This window comes from Rhinoraja longicauda, chromosome 26 (genome assembly GCF_053455715.1).
Source record: "Rhinoraja longicauda isolate Sanriku21f chromosome 26, sRhiLon1.1, whole genome shotgun sequence".
NCBI classification, from domain to species: Eukaryota; Metazoa; Chordata; class Chondrichthyes; order Rajiformes; family Arhynchobatidae; genus Rhinoraja; species Rhinoraja longicauda.
The window spans coordinates 20,730,542-20,745,260 of record NC_135978.1 but is presented as its reverse complement, the minus strand read 5'-3'; the positions used below and the strand labels follow the sequence as shown (position 1 = coordinate 20,745,260).

The following is a 14,719-nucleotide window of genomic DNA, read 5'->3' as shown; positions in this document are numbered from 1 at the left end:
ATACCATCCCTGGCTTTTGTCCAACCATCTGCCTATCCAAAACCCCCTTCACCTGTATTCACCTCCACTTGCCACATTTGGTCCCGTCACTCCCAGCTTTCTTCGCTCCCCTCAGCCCGAAAAGGGTCCCGACCCGAAACGTCACCAATCCATGTTCTCCAGAGATGCTGCCTGATCGACTGAGTTACTCCAGAACTTTGTGGCTTTGTTGATAAATCAACATCTGCTGTTCTATGTTTCTACACTGGTAAACACTTGTTGGATGAATGACATTTTCCGTACAGCAAATGCTAGGTGTTTACATTTAGGGGTTAAGATTCTAAATTAACTTTCATCAGTTCTGCACCTTTCCTGTTTGTCCTTCCCTGAGGCAAGGATGCCACCGCCTGGTATTTCACCAGACTGGATCATGTTCCGGGATCGATTCCCTTTTACATTTAGACTGTTTTATGTTCATTATTTAGAGTCAGGATTTCCAGTTGAATGGGCAGTTTGATTTTTTTGCCAAAATGGATTGCAACCAGCAAGTGGGATAATTTTCCCTTTTCATGTTTGAGGAAAGTTGCAGAACACCCATGGAAATTCCCTGTTACTGGAATTTTGTTTTGCTGAGGGTGGAAGATTTTTATTCTGTGTGTTTAAGCACAAATTCAGATCATACTTTCCAATGCTTCTTGACTTGTCTCATGGTTTTGGCAACTGGCAGACCCGTTTCAGAAATTAAAAAATCCAAAGAGACTGGAAATCCAAAGTAGAAGCAGAAACAATTGGAACACTCAGCAGGTCAGGAACCCCCTTGAAAAGAGAAACCAATAACATTCATGTCAAAGATCCACAATTGTTTTGGTGACAGAGGATAGTGGTGGATGGGTGTTTTTCTGACGGTAACATGGTGTGCCGCAGAGATGGCTGCTGAGACCTTTGTTTGGAATATTCATAAATGACTTGGAAGAAAACATAGGTAACCTGATCACAAAATGCTGGAGTAACTCAGCAGGTCAGGCAGCATCTCAGGAGAGAAGGAATGGGTGACATTTTGGGTCGAGACCCTTCTTCAGTCTGATCTCAGAAGGGTCTCGACCCGAAATGTCACCCATTCCTTCTCTCCTGAGATGCTGCCTGACCTGCTGAGTTACTCCAGCATTTTGTGAATAAATACCTTTGATTTGTACCAGCATCTGCAGTTATTTTCTTACACTAGGTAATCTGATCAGTAAGTTTGCAGATGACAAGGAAATTGGTGGAATCATAGATAACGAAGAAAGTTGTCATAGGAAACAACCTTAGGGTGGCACAGGGAGAATTTGCAAACTTCGTACAGACAGCGCCCCAGGTCAGGATCAGACCCAGGTCTCTGGCGCTGTAAGTCAGCAACCCTACCAATGCTCCACTGTGCATTTGGACCGGCACTAAGAAAGAAAAGCTGTAGAGGGAATTATGCCTAATGTAGCGAAGATAGACCATGATGAGCATGGACACGGTGGACCAAAAGGCTCTTTGCTGTCTGATTCTATGACCATATGTACTGTGAGAGTAACTGTCTATATCACCCATTCATTGCATTCCAATTTCAACAAATTCTTCCTTAATCCCCTCTAAATATCTTACCTTCTGCTTTAAATCAATGTCATCTGATTTAGGTATCTATATCAAAGAAATATGTTTCTCACTATTCTGCCCAATCTACTATGACCCTTGTAATTTTGTATTCAGATATTTGCCCTTCTGTGCTCCAGGGAATACAAACCTGACCTATTCTGTTTCTCCTTGTTGTTTTAATGACACATCCCAGGCAACATCCTGATGAATCTCCTCTGCAACCTCTCCAGTGTAATCACTTCCTTTCTACAGCGTGTTGGCCACAACTGTACACAATGCTCCAGTTTAAAAAAACACATACACACGAAGTGCTGGAGTAACTCAGCAGGTCAGCAGCATCTCGGAGGACATGGATAGACAATATTTTGGGTCAGGACACTTTTCAGACTGATTGTGAGGAAGCTGGAAAGGGGGGGGGGGGGAGGTTGGAATGGGACAAAGTCTAGCAAATGAAAAGTGGAAGTGTGGCATTTCGATTGGCAGATGGGCTAGAGATGAAAATGAGACAAAGGATATAAGATAAGGATGGATGAGGAGTGAAATTGGCTTTTCAACCTTTGGCTTGTCTACCGCAGGACACCTCGTGCACTTAGGTCCTGGCAACTTGTCCGTGTTTAGTCCCATTCGTTTTTCCAATAGCCTGTTTCTCACGATGACGGCTGGAACAGGTTTTTCTGTACTGTTTGAAACCGGTCCAAGACCATCACACAAACCAACACTAACTTCATATTTTCTTTGAAAAGGCTAGCAGCATAATCAAAGACGAGTGTCAGCCCGGGTCACTCCCTCTTCTCTCCTCTCCCATCAGGCAATAGGTACAGAAGTGTGAAAACGCACACCTCCAGATTCAGGGACATTTTCTTCCCAACTGTTATCAGACAACTCAGCCATCCTATCAACAACAAGAGAGCTACTATCCACATCATTGGAGACCCTCGAAGTATCTTTAATCGAACTTTACTGGACTTTATCTTGCACTAAACGTTATTCCCTTTATCATGTGTATGTACACTGTGGACGGCTTGATGATAATCATGTATGATTCAGCTGACTGGTTAGCACAAAACAAAATGATTTTCAATACCTCGGTACAAGTGACAATAAACTAAACTGAACTAAGTATAGAGTTTTCTCAACATCCTCCATCGTGAAGACATATGAAGTTTTCATTTAACTTATCTACCGTTGTTTGTTTCCTGTAATCCAATTCCCCAGTCCCAGTTCCCCAGCTCCCTAAGAGTCCCACATGTACCCAAGCTCTCTTTTTCCTTTGTGTATGTGTAGACGCCTTTGCTGTTAATTTTGATGCTAATTGCTAGTTTTATCACAATCAATTTTCTCCCTCGTTGACATTTTGTCTCTCACATTGGTTTTCATCCTCAAACTGTATCTGGAATTCCGTCATGTTGTGATCACTACTCCCGGGGGGGGATCTTTAACCACAACATCTTTTATTAATTCTCCCTCATTGCCCATGACTAAGTTTAAAATAGCTCGTTCCCGGGCAAGTTCTGTAACGTACTGCTCTCGGTTGAGTAGGGCATGACCACTGTGGTCACTTGAAGTATAAATGGTACATTTGGATTTCTACTGAATGTGCTTCTGGCAGCCTCTGATCAAGCAGTGGACCACACAACAACAACATTATGCAGCAAACACAGACTGAACATTTCAGTCATACATTCATTTTCCTCACAGAATTAACTTAAACTGGACATAATTGTTGTTCTAAGCCAGGCATAGAAAAGAAAAGAGAAAGTTCAACTGCATGAACTGTCAGATTCTGCATGTGGCTTGCCAGGATTACATTCCTAACGATTGTTGCCTGCTTTCTGGGGAGGGGTAGCTTTTACAAAAAATCTTTTTTGCCAGCCTTTGCTGCCTGAATGTCTGATTTTCAATTTTATTCTCGAGCCAGTTGCTGAAGAATGCCCTGTTGGCGGAAGTGGGACCTGCCAATTGAAGAACAATTGAATAGTGTTATTAGTTTATTGTGAGAGGAGACACTCTGGTGAATGATACAGAGCTAATTAGAAAGGGGCAACATCCTGCCATGTGTTGGCCTTCTCCGCTTTTGTTTCCTGACCCTCCAGTCAGCCTGCTGAATTTTGTTTCATGTTTTCCCAATTGTACGTCTCACTCCTAAAGAGGCGATGTCTCGCCTGTGAGAACACACAATAACTTTATTCATCTTTCATTTGATCACTTGTCTGCTAACCTCATACAAATCATGTCGTTTAAAGATTGTTTTACATATGGTGTTAAAGGTTAAAGAAACGTGTTCTTTTCACAAAGTTTTCAGGGAACCTTAAATGCCGTGTCCATATTGCGTGTAAAGAGGTTTGCCGACCCTTTTCTTGTATAAGTCCAGACAGTAATGTTTCTGGCCTTGCTGTGTGCTCTGTGATGGCAGCAATCTCTTGCTGCAGTCACTGATGTATCTTCAAATATCATGGGATGTAACGGCAATGCTCCTAATCATTGGTTATTGAGGGGATTATTTAGGATCTTCCTCTTCCTGAATGGCTTGGAGCTTCAGGTTTGTAGGCATTGTTAATAGTCTTGGTTAATAGTGTGACAAATCTGTGACGGAACACTCATCTTTATTCTCCAAATATTTCTGTCAACTCCCTCCAGATTTTTCACCTCACCTACACTCTAGGGCCACTTCAACAATTTAACTTATGTATTTGGAATGTGGAAGGAAACGTACATGGTCACAGTGAAAACTCCACATAGACAGCACTGTAACTATGTTGGGCAGTGAGGCAACAACTCTCGTAGTCATACCATTGTGCCACCCTGAAAGGAGCCATACACTTCCTGCCTTGTATTCGCCAACTGAAGTACCTCTCCATGAGACTGGTAGAAGATACCTGTTGCACATTGAGACCTTTCTATTGGGACTAAATATAAATGTTACTGATTCCAAATGTAGATGATTTAGTTTAGCTTAGTGATGGGCTACAGCATGGAGACAGGCCTTACAGCCCATGTAGTCCACACTGACAATTGATCACCTTTTCACACTAGTTCCAATGTCATCCCATTTTCTCAACCCTCCCACTCGCTACACACTTGGGACAATGTTACAATGAGCCTACAAACCTGCTTGCCTTGGGAATGTGGGTGGAAACTGGAGCACCTGGGGAAACTCACACAGTCACAGGGAGAATGAGCAAACTCCACACAAAAAGCACCCAAAACCATGATCGAACCCGGATCTCTGGCACTGTGAGGCAATGGCTCTACAAGTTGCGAGACTGTTTCACCAGTCAGAATTTTAATTTTATCCACCAATCAAAACTAACATACTAATTTCTATCCATAATAAGCCTAGAGTGAGTGACATTGATTTTCTGCTTCCTTCTTTGAAATCATCAATTCCTTTAATATTAGGTTTAATTGTGTACCTTAAATATCTACAGGTTTTTGGAATGTTTCTCCTGGGGGACTTGATAGTGCCGTGGATTAGCATAATGACCTTTCAGCACAGGGATCTGTATTCTAATCTTGGTTAAATTAATGGAGTATAAGACCCTAATCCCCGCAGTCTTCCAAATCCTCTTGTGAGAGAGCTTTAGGCAATCACCGCCTGTACTTCAGTGAGGGGGTGCAGACATAGGTAAGTGCACCCAGAATGCCACCAGATCAGCGGTCTGAACAAAAGAACCCTTGAGGCCAGCACAGGAATTGAAAATGTCACAAATTGTCTGACCAGTTTGGCAGTAATTGCCAAATGGAAGTTAATCCAGAGGAGTATGAGGTAATGTATTTGGGAAGGGATAACAAGGTATGGGAATAGAGAATGAAAGGGAGGATATTGAATAGCATTGAGGACCATAGGGACTTTGGTGTGTTTGTCGCAGATCTTTAATGATAATAGTAATGATAGATAAAGCACTTAAAATGGCACATGGGATGCTTCTTTTATTCCCTGAAATACAAGGGAAGGAATGCCTGAATCTGAAGAAAGGCTTATATAAATATAAATTAGGCACAGATAGGGTAGACAATCACAATTATCACTGGGTGGAAATGTCAAAGACTAGAGGGCATAGCTTTAAGGTGATAGGGGCAATGCTTAAAGGAGATGTGTTGGGCAAATATTTTTACACAGACAGTAGTGGATGCCTGCAACGCGCTGCCAGGGATGATGGAGGCAGATACAATAGGGGCATTAAAGAGGCTTTTAGGTAGACACATGGATATGCAGGGAGTGGAGGGATAGGGATTACATGCAGGCAGAGATTAGTTTAACTTGGCATCATGTTTGGCACGGGCATTGTGGGCCGAATGGCATGTTCCTGTGCTGTACTGTTCTATTAACTGTGTAACACTCTGGTCCAGGAAAGGTACATCAGAGAAGGTGCAGAGGAGATTTGCTTCTATCCGCTTTTTAATGTTCCTTTCTCTTGAGGATTTTCAATTTCTTTCCCAAACATGCTAGGAAATCAGTTTTGGCTTACTGCCAACACAGTGAAGCTGCTTGTTTTGTCTTTTCTATGTATTTGCATCTGACTGCTCTACCTTTGATTGACCTTTCCAGATTCTGAGGTTCCATTCATTTCCATGGACTGGAAGGTCTGGCCATTCTTCACCTGACTGGGAATATCATCAGGCCTCTGTTGTTTCCTAGAACTGGCTTCCCCACTCACCACCAAATTCCACTTTTGCTTAGCTGAGGATTTCACGATCTGAACAGCCTCTAGCTTTATCGAATAAAATGGCTTCACCCAGGGAACACAGCCAGGTTCAAGCTATACTGGGCTTTTTTTAATGTAAAACACATGGCACTCTTTGGATTCCAGCCCTACCTGACTTTCTCTGTCGTTTTACGTTGCCTGGGTTCCTGTTTTTGTGCTGGTCTTGGGATTTTCATTGTTTATCCGTGCTCTTAGGACCCATTGTATTTAAGTGATTTATCTCCTTCCTGAACTACTGTCTGCCCATCTCAGGAAATGGTTTTCCACAAGATAGTTTGTTAGAAGCCCACAGGCTCTCACTATCAATTGGATTGCACAGTTCATCATGCTTCCTGCAGACTAAACAACTTGCAATTTCTTCCTCTCCTGTCCCCCTTGCCCCTCCACTCCCCCTTGCCCCTCTTCTCCATTCGCTCCATTTCCCATTTGGACCTTCCCTGGTATTTCAAGGTCGTCACTGTGTATTAGCACTGTTTTGAAATAGATCAGGTCGAAATGTGGAATTGTAGAATCAACTCTGATCTAAATGAATGGTGGAATGGATTTAAGGGACTTCATAGCCTATTGCTGCCCCATTTCTAATGACTTTATGCAGTGTCTCAGCAGTGTCTGCCCCCTGGTTCCACCCCTGGTTCCAATGGACATTTTCTCAGTCTAATTATTATTATACAACCTGGGTTGAGAATTAAATATTCCAGTGCACCTCCTTCAGAAGGAAGACAATTAAAAGGGGTAATTTTGCAAGGAGTAGGGGTGGAAAGTGGTGCAGGTTTTCCTGATAATTTAGGAAAATATGAGGACAACATGAACACTGACCTTGGGTCCAGGACAGGGCTTAAAGGGAGGAGGACAACAGAACGAGGAAATCAAAAGGGCAAAAAGGGGCCGGAAGATAGCTCTGGCGGGTAGCATTAAGGACAGTCCCAAAAGATTTTATAAATACATAAGGAGGAAAAGGGTAACTAGAGAGAGAGTGGGACCTCTCAGGAATCAAAGTGGTCACCTCTGTGTGGAGCCGCAGGAGATGGGGAAGGTCCTCAAAGAGTTATTTCTCCTCTGTATTTACCGAGGAGAAAGACAGCAGGACGGAGGAACTTGGGGCAATCAATGGACGTGTCTTGAGAGCAGTCAGTGTTACTGTCGAAGAAGTACTGAAGGTACCATTTTGTATGAAGGTAGACAAATCTCCAGGGTCTGATCAGATATATCCGAGGAAATTGCGGGAGCCCTGGTTGAAATTTATGAGTCATCCTTGAATACAGGAGAGATGCCGGAAGACTGGTGGGTGGCAAATGTTGTGCCTCTATTCAAGAAGGGCTGCAGGGAAAATGCTGTGAACTATAGGCTGGTGAGCTTCACATCTGTAGTTGGAAAGTTACTAGAGAGTATTCTGAGGGATAGGTTATACGGGCATTTGGATGGGCAAGGGCTGATTAAGGATAGTCAGCATGATTTTGTACGTGGGAGGTCGTGTCTCACAAATCTGCTTGAGTTTTTTGAAGACGTGACCAAAAAGGTCGATGAGGACAGAATTGTAAATGTTGTATTCATGGATTTCAGTAAGGAATTCGACGAGGTTCCGCATGGTAGGCTGCTCTGGAAGGTTAGATCGCATCGGATCCAAGGAGAGATAGCTGAATGGATAGCAAATTGGCTTCATGGAGGGTGATGGTGGAAGGTTGCTTCTCGGACTGGAGGCATGTGACTAGTGGTGTGCCTCAAGGTTCGGTGCTGTGAGTCTGGTATTGGAAAGGCAGCTCCTCCAAATCTTGCTGCAGGGGTAGGTTAAGTGCAGTCATGTTTGTTCCTGTTTTCATGAAAGGCAGTAAAGACCAGGCATTCATGTTAATTCTCTGCTTGCTGGATTACAAGTGTGAAACTCAGGGAACTGGGTCTCTGCTCCTCACTGTGCAACTGGATCCTTGACTTCCACATTAGCAGACCTCAATCTTAATAGTTTTAGATTTATTGAAACATTGTTTTACTCTTTGTATATCCAGATTGCTTGTATTTTTGCCTGAATGTTTAGGAGGGCCCTGATTTATTTTTTGTGACTAAGGTGCCTTACTTTGTTACCAATCTAGATGGTTTCCCCAAAGGTCCCACTGTGAAACTAGAGTCCCATAATGGTGCAGGAGGAAAAAAGTGTACTCTCCACTCAATAGATTGTTCTAAAATAATAACTCCAAGTATTATTTTCTCCCTGTAGCAATGTATGCTAAAATCGTAAGCATTTGCTACTCCTGATACACAATGTGCAGCTGGTTTCAATAATCTGTCCCCCGGTACTCTGTAACCTCTCACCTGTGCTCCACTGCACTTCCTGTATTTGTATTTTCTTTTACCCTTTCCCGGTCTTATTACAGTTGCCCACGGTAAATGACATTGGCTGTTTGTCAGCCAAATTCACCCAAATCCGCATCAGTGTCAAACGGCACTGTGTCAAGTTCACTCTGAGACTTGGTGTTAAAAATGTGGGCAGGAGGCAAATACATCTTGAGTTGAAGGCAGTTCCTGTTCAGCTAGGAATTAAAGTCTGGGCACATCACTAAAGACAGAGAGTGGTACAGTTTGAAATACTCTCTGAAAATGGCACTGGTAGAAGGTTTAGTTAACTGTTAAATCTAATTTTTGTAAGACACATATTTGCATCATACTTTGGCCGAATACTTTCTTCAGACTTCAGTCTGAAGAAGGGTCTCGACCCGAAGCACCACCTTCTCTCCTGAGATGCTGCCTGACCTGCTGAGTTACTCCAGCATTTTGTGAAATAAATACCTTCGATTTGTACTAGCATCTGCAGTTATTTTCTTATACTTTGGCCGTGATCATGTTAAAAGTCGGCCATAAGAATTAGGAGTTGGAGGAGTCCACTTGGCCCTTTGAGCAAACCCTGTTCTTCATCAAGATCATGGTTGTTCTAGCTTACGGCCATTTCTTGACGTTATCCCCATATCCCGTTCATATCCAAAAATCTATTCTTGGCTGTAGCCCTTGTGCAAATGTTTCACAACCTTCTGAGTGAAGAAATCTCTGCTCATCTCAGCCTATTCCTTATTGTGAGATTGTGACGTGTGATTTGGACTCTTCAGATAAAGGCTTGGTAGGGATGACGTTGGGATGTCTTCACCAGTGGGAGATCCTCGAACAAAAGGATGGAGTTTCAAGATAAGGAGCCAGTCATTTAAAACTGGGGTGCTTAGAAATTTCTTCTCGCAGAGGATAGTGAATTCTCTACCTCCGAAGGAACATTGGAAGTATTCAAAGTGGAGGTGGATAAATGTTTGACAGATTGTGGAAAAGAGCCATGTGGAGAACAGGCATAGAGGAGGAGTTGAGGACAGCATAGAGCACAGATCAAGCAGGGTCATATTAAATGGTGGGGTAGGGGCCTGCTGGCTTGCTCCTGGTTTCTTGTAGAAACAAGGAACTGCTGATGTCAGTTTTGAAAATAAAAAGACACTAAAGTGCTGGAGTAACTTAGCGAGAGTAACCTCTCCAGGGATGCTGTCTGACCCGCTGAGTTACTCCAGCACTTTGTGTCCTTTCCCAGCGTTCCTGTGTGTGAAATGTCTTCCTTTCATCTAACCTGTTGAGCCTGTTTGAATTTAGCAAATTTCTCATTCTACCAAACTACTGAATACAGGCCTAATCTACTCATTCTTCAGTATTCTCCTGGAACTAATCCCGTTAATCTTCACTTTTCTTTCTCAAGTATTAAGTGTTAAATAGCAAGTATTAAGTAAGGAGACCAAAACTGACACATTGCCCAAGTGCAGTCTCAGAGTGTTGTATAATTTCAGTAAGATATTCTGACTACTGTACTCAAATCCTCTTCTTTATAAAGGCCAAATCATTTGTTACCTTAATCACCTGCTCCACTTGCACGCTGGCTTTCAGCGCCATGTGTACAAATACAAGTAAGTTGCTTTGAACATCTCTGCTCTTCTGTTTTGTGCACCAAAGTAGATATCTTCACAGTTTTCCACATTACATTCCATCTGCCATATCCTTGCCCACCCGCTCCTCTTGAAGCCTCTATAACTATCACCAGCAAGCTTGGAAAAATGTCAATAGGACCTCTAAAACTCTTAAATTTGTTTGTGAATATCTGCGGCCCAAGCACTGACCCCTGTGTGTCCTTTTAGTCATAGCCTGCCAACCTGTGAAAGATCTGTGCATTTCCACACTGTACACTGACCAGTAACTAATTCTCAGTCTGTGTCAGTGACCTTAACTCCAAGTGTCCAAACATTATTGACCAACAAAGGATTTATCAAAAGCCTGGAAGTACGAGTGCACCACATCCACTAGTCTCCCCCCTTATTGATCTCCATATCTTTATCTTTATTCCACTTATTACAAAACTCTAAGATGTAGATCATCAGGTACTTGGAGTTTCTAAGCTTTTACTCTCACCAACTTCTCTCTGACTTTTATTTAAACATACTAATTTCCATTAGTTCCTTATTTCTCCTGGACCCTTGGATCTTTGGTACTAGCAATAAAGTAACTGGGAAGAACGGGCTGGAGTGATGAGCTATAAATGGTCACTTTGTGTTCCTGCATTGTAAGGGAAGATATACACGGGGAGGCCCCAACCTCGCTTATCAGAAGTGTGTATAGAACGTCCTGGAAATTTGGGGAACATTTTAATGTGGAGGTGTGACAGAAACATGGTGGGGGGGGGGGGGGGGGGGAGAATGTTGTTGTAGAGATAGCGGTTGGAGGGTAATGCGTTGTTGTAAGTGCTGGGGGGGACGACGACTATGGGGGAAGACACAGGATGTTATCAATGTAGGAGAAAGGGAAGAGGAGGAGGTTGGTAGTTATCAGGAGGAGTATGCGTTATTGGTGTGGGAGGGTGGGTAAGTTATAGGAATGGGGCTTTGTGGAATAAATAAACAGTTCATAAATAAATTGGGGGTGGATGCGGGTTGTAAGTGGTGGTATAGAGAGGACACAGGTTGTTGTACAGGGATTGGGATATTATAGATGAGGGCGTGGGGAGGAGTTCACACTATAGGTATGGGGAGGGAACAGGTTGTAGGTGTGGGAACATGGAGGCACAAGAAGTTAATTCATAAAGTTATGGGGTGAGAATTGGCCATTTGGTTAGTGGTCAAGTCGATTGGGTGGGTATCTGGTGGAATTAAGCAGTGATTTTGAGAGGTGAAAGGTGAAGGAACAACCTGAGAAGAGAAAGTCAGTAGAATTTAAACAAGAGTGGAGCAGTAGCTGAAGGGGGTGTCAATGAGGCATCAGGAGAGTCCAGTTGGGAAAATCAACAGAAATATCTTGTGTTCTTCAAGATCTCAGCTGGATTATCCCAAAACTTGCAGCTCAGAGTGTCTTACACCATTAACTCTTTTCAGGAGTCCCTCGAAAGTGAGTGACACCTATTTCCACTCTGGTATTGTAGGTTCAGTGGTGACTAATGAGACCACAGGCTCTTCCATTAATGGAGTAGGTGGTACTTGAAAGGGCAGATGGGTTGGTAGTTTGTCAGATCATTTACTCATTACTGGGCCTACGTAACCTGTGTGTACTTCTGGTGCAGGTTCTCAATACCAGTGGTCCTGAGATGGAGAGTTATTGCTTATTACTTCAGGTTCCTAAAATCCTTGTGCGCTATTGTCTCTTACTGAGAATTTACTGTTCTCTCTCTGGGGGAATGCAGAGACCATGCGCCATTCACACTGATGCAATTGTTTTGTTTCTTGGTTTTGGTGCTTTGGGATTTCTCCTGGATTCCTACCTGTATGCCGTCGAGTCCCAGTTTTCTAATAACATATCTAGAAAATCTGTTCTGATCAGCTTATTATTTCCCTTAAATATTAATTCTCAAGTTAACCAGAAATGACTGGGAAGGTGCACCTGGTGGTTGAGCATTTAAAAAATCAGGTTAACATTTCAGGTACAACATTTCATCAGATCTGGAAATAGTTCAGTCATGTTTTCTGAACGATTTGGCATTCGCCCAGTGTTTGTTTATGGTGCCTTGTGTCCTGAATATTATGCAAGTTGCAGTTTGTTGGTGAAGAAATCTGTGCTAACATGTCTCGAGTTGTGGTCAGATAATTGCAAGAAAAAATATTTTAAAAACAAACCGCAGCGGTGAAGGTGAATGTTTTCCAAGTATTTGAGGAAAGAGCTGAAGCCGTGTTGAGTCTTTTCAGTCTTTATGAACACAAGCATCATGCTGCTTCTTTCTGTGTCCTGTGATGTATTAGATTCTGGTTCGGAGAACTGCCGATCAGTGACTCAGGAGCACGCCACGGCACTGGGACTGGCCATGTTTGGTTTGCTAGTGGAACGGTGCATCGAACAGTTAAAGGAAGCTGCTAGAGGTAAGTGTTTATGCCTGTCTATACCAATCATGTATCTTTTTCATGTAGGTCAGAATTAAATCATCAGTATTTATTTATCCCATGTAACAATTAGTGCGTAAAACGGCACCCTTGTTAACGTGGTTTGCTCTATTGTTTATGTGCTGCTAAAGCTTTGCGATTGTTACCAACCTCCTGCCTTTAGTGAGTTGCTAGGTGGCTCATTGTGCCACACTGTCAACATGTAATTCTACATTTCACATACCAAAGACTTCAGACTCCAGCTAATCAATCGAAAAGAAGCACAAGGCTGAGAGAGCACAAGGTTCGCACTCTGATCCGGATCCAATGTGATTCCACATTCTAAATCCACTGGGGAGACTAGAGTCCATTCAGCTCACTGCTATTTCAGGAGCTGATGAACTAGTCCCATCTCTTTACACATCACTCTGCACAATTTTCCCTTTACAAGTTCTGGATAAACATGGAACTGCAGATGCTGGAATCTTGCGTAAAACACAAGTGCTGGAGTGACTCAGCAGCTGTATCTCTGAAGGACATGGATAGGTGACATTTCAGTTCGGGACCCTTCTTCAGACTGCAGCAATCTGAAGAAGGGTTCTTCCTCAAAATGTTACCCTGCTGCGTCCTCCAGTGATGCAGCCTGGCCTGCTGAGTTACACAAACACTTGTGTTTATCTTTACAAATTCTAGAACTGAACGTTTTTTAAGATGTAGAGAAGGTGAGAGATGGAGAGGTTGAGGGAAGGTCTGCGGTATTTTGATGACGAGAAGAGACTGAATAACGTAAAACTATGGGGCATACAGAAAGGAAAGGTGTGAGTACAGTCTGAGCTGTCAGCTGATGTTGCATTGCCTACAACCCGATTACACACTCACATCTACATTGTCTGATTCCTGGTGTGAACGTGGCAGCATTGTACCAATTCAACATAGAAAGAGAAGTCATGGATAGGTGATGTTTTGGGTCGACACCCTTCTTCAGAGAAGGGTCCTGATCTGAAACATCATCTATCCATGTTCTTCAGATGCTGCCTGCCCTGCTGAGTTACTCTAGCACTTAATGTCTTTATTTTGTAATCCAAAACATAAAAAGAGAGGTCTTTGGCAGACTAAACTGCCATCATCATCTTTAATCTGTAAACCGTCCTTCCCCATATCTTCATCTTGACAAGCATCACAAATACTCTACACACTGCAAGCACAGCTGATAGGTTCACTGGAAGCTCGAACTGCTGCCACCTCTGTGCTCACACTTTTTCTGCTATCCCCACAGTTATATGTCATGACTTTCTCTTGGTCTCCCTATCATCAATATTCCTTTCTTCTCTCTCCATCTCTTTCTCTTCTCCCTCCATCTCTTTCTCTTCTCCGCATCTGTATTTGAATTCCAACTTTTCCCTGTTCAGATGGAAATTAAAGGTCATCAACGTTAAATTATGACAGTGCTCTTCCCCCCTCTCCGCCGTAGATTACCTGCTGAGTATTTTCATCGTGTTTCTGTTTGTTCAGATTCGCAGCATCCATAGTATTTTGCTCTTCTCTTACCCGCACCCGCCCATTCTGCTCTGCAAGTTTGTTCTCCAATTTAAGGATCTCTAATGTTGAAATATTCAAAAGCATTAACCCTCAGCATGATAAATGGGTGATTACTTCCAATGTGTTAACATCTCTACTGTTTCAATTAGTGATTAACAACAATTGAACAAGACTTTCCCAACCTCTCCAAGCCAGCACCAACACCATCATCATCAGTTTCTCTTGGTCTCCCCGTACAGAGACGTTCCTTTATTCTCTCCATCTGTTCACCTTCTCTACAACTTTAACCACGAGTTCCTAACTTTTCCTCATTCTGACAAGACTATTGAACCTTTCTCTGTCCACGGATGTCGCCTGACCCGCTGAGTATTTTTACACACATTTCAGATTTTTGTCTGTGGTTTTGTTTTCTTTTCCAGTGGAGTCCTGTTTGAAAATAAATCACCCTTTCAGAATATTCCTGCTGAGATTATTTGAAATACAGGTTATGAATTCCATCTTCCTTCTTGCCCACTGTCTCAGGTG

At 42.8% G+C, this 14,719-nt stretch overlaps 1 protein-coding gene across 1 annotated transcript in view; it reads left to right on the top strand.

Annotated features, from left to right (window-relative positions):
* smg6 (SMG6 nonsense mediated mRNA decay factor) overlaps positions 1-14,719 on the top strand; it is a 290,967-nt gene that overhangs the window by 118,230 nt on the left and 158,018 nt on the right. The window contains exon 11 of the mRNA XM_078422694.1: positions 12,539-12,655. Coding sequence (XP_078278820.1) covers positions 12,539-12,655 — 117 coding nt within the window. The remainder of the gene's footprint in view (positions 1-12,538; positions 12,656-14,719) is intronic.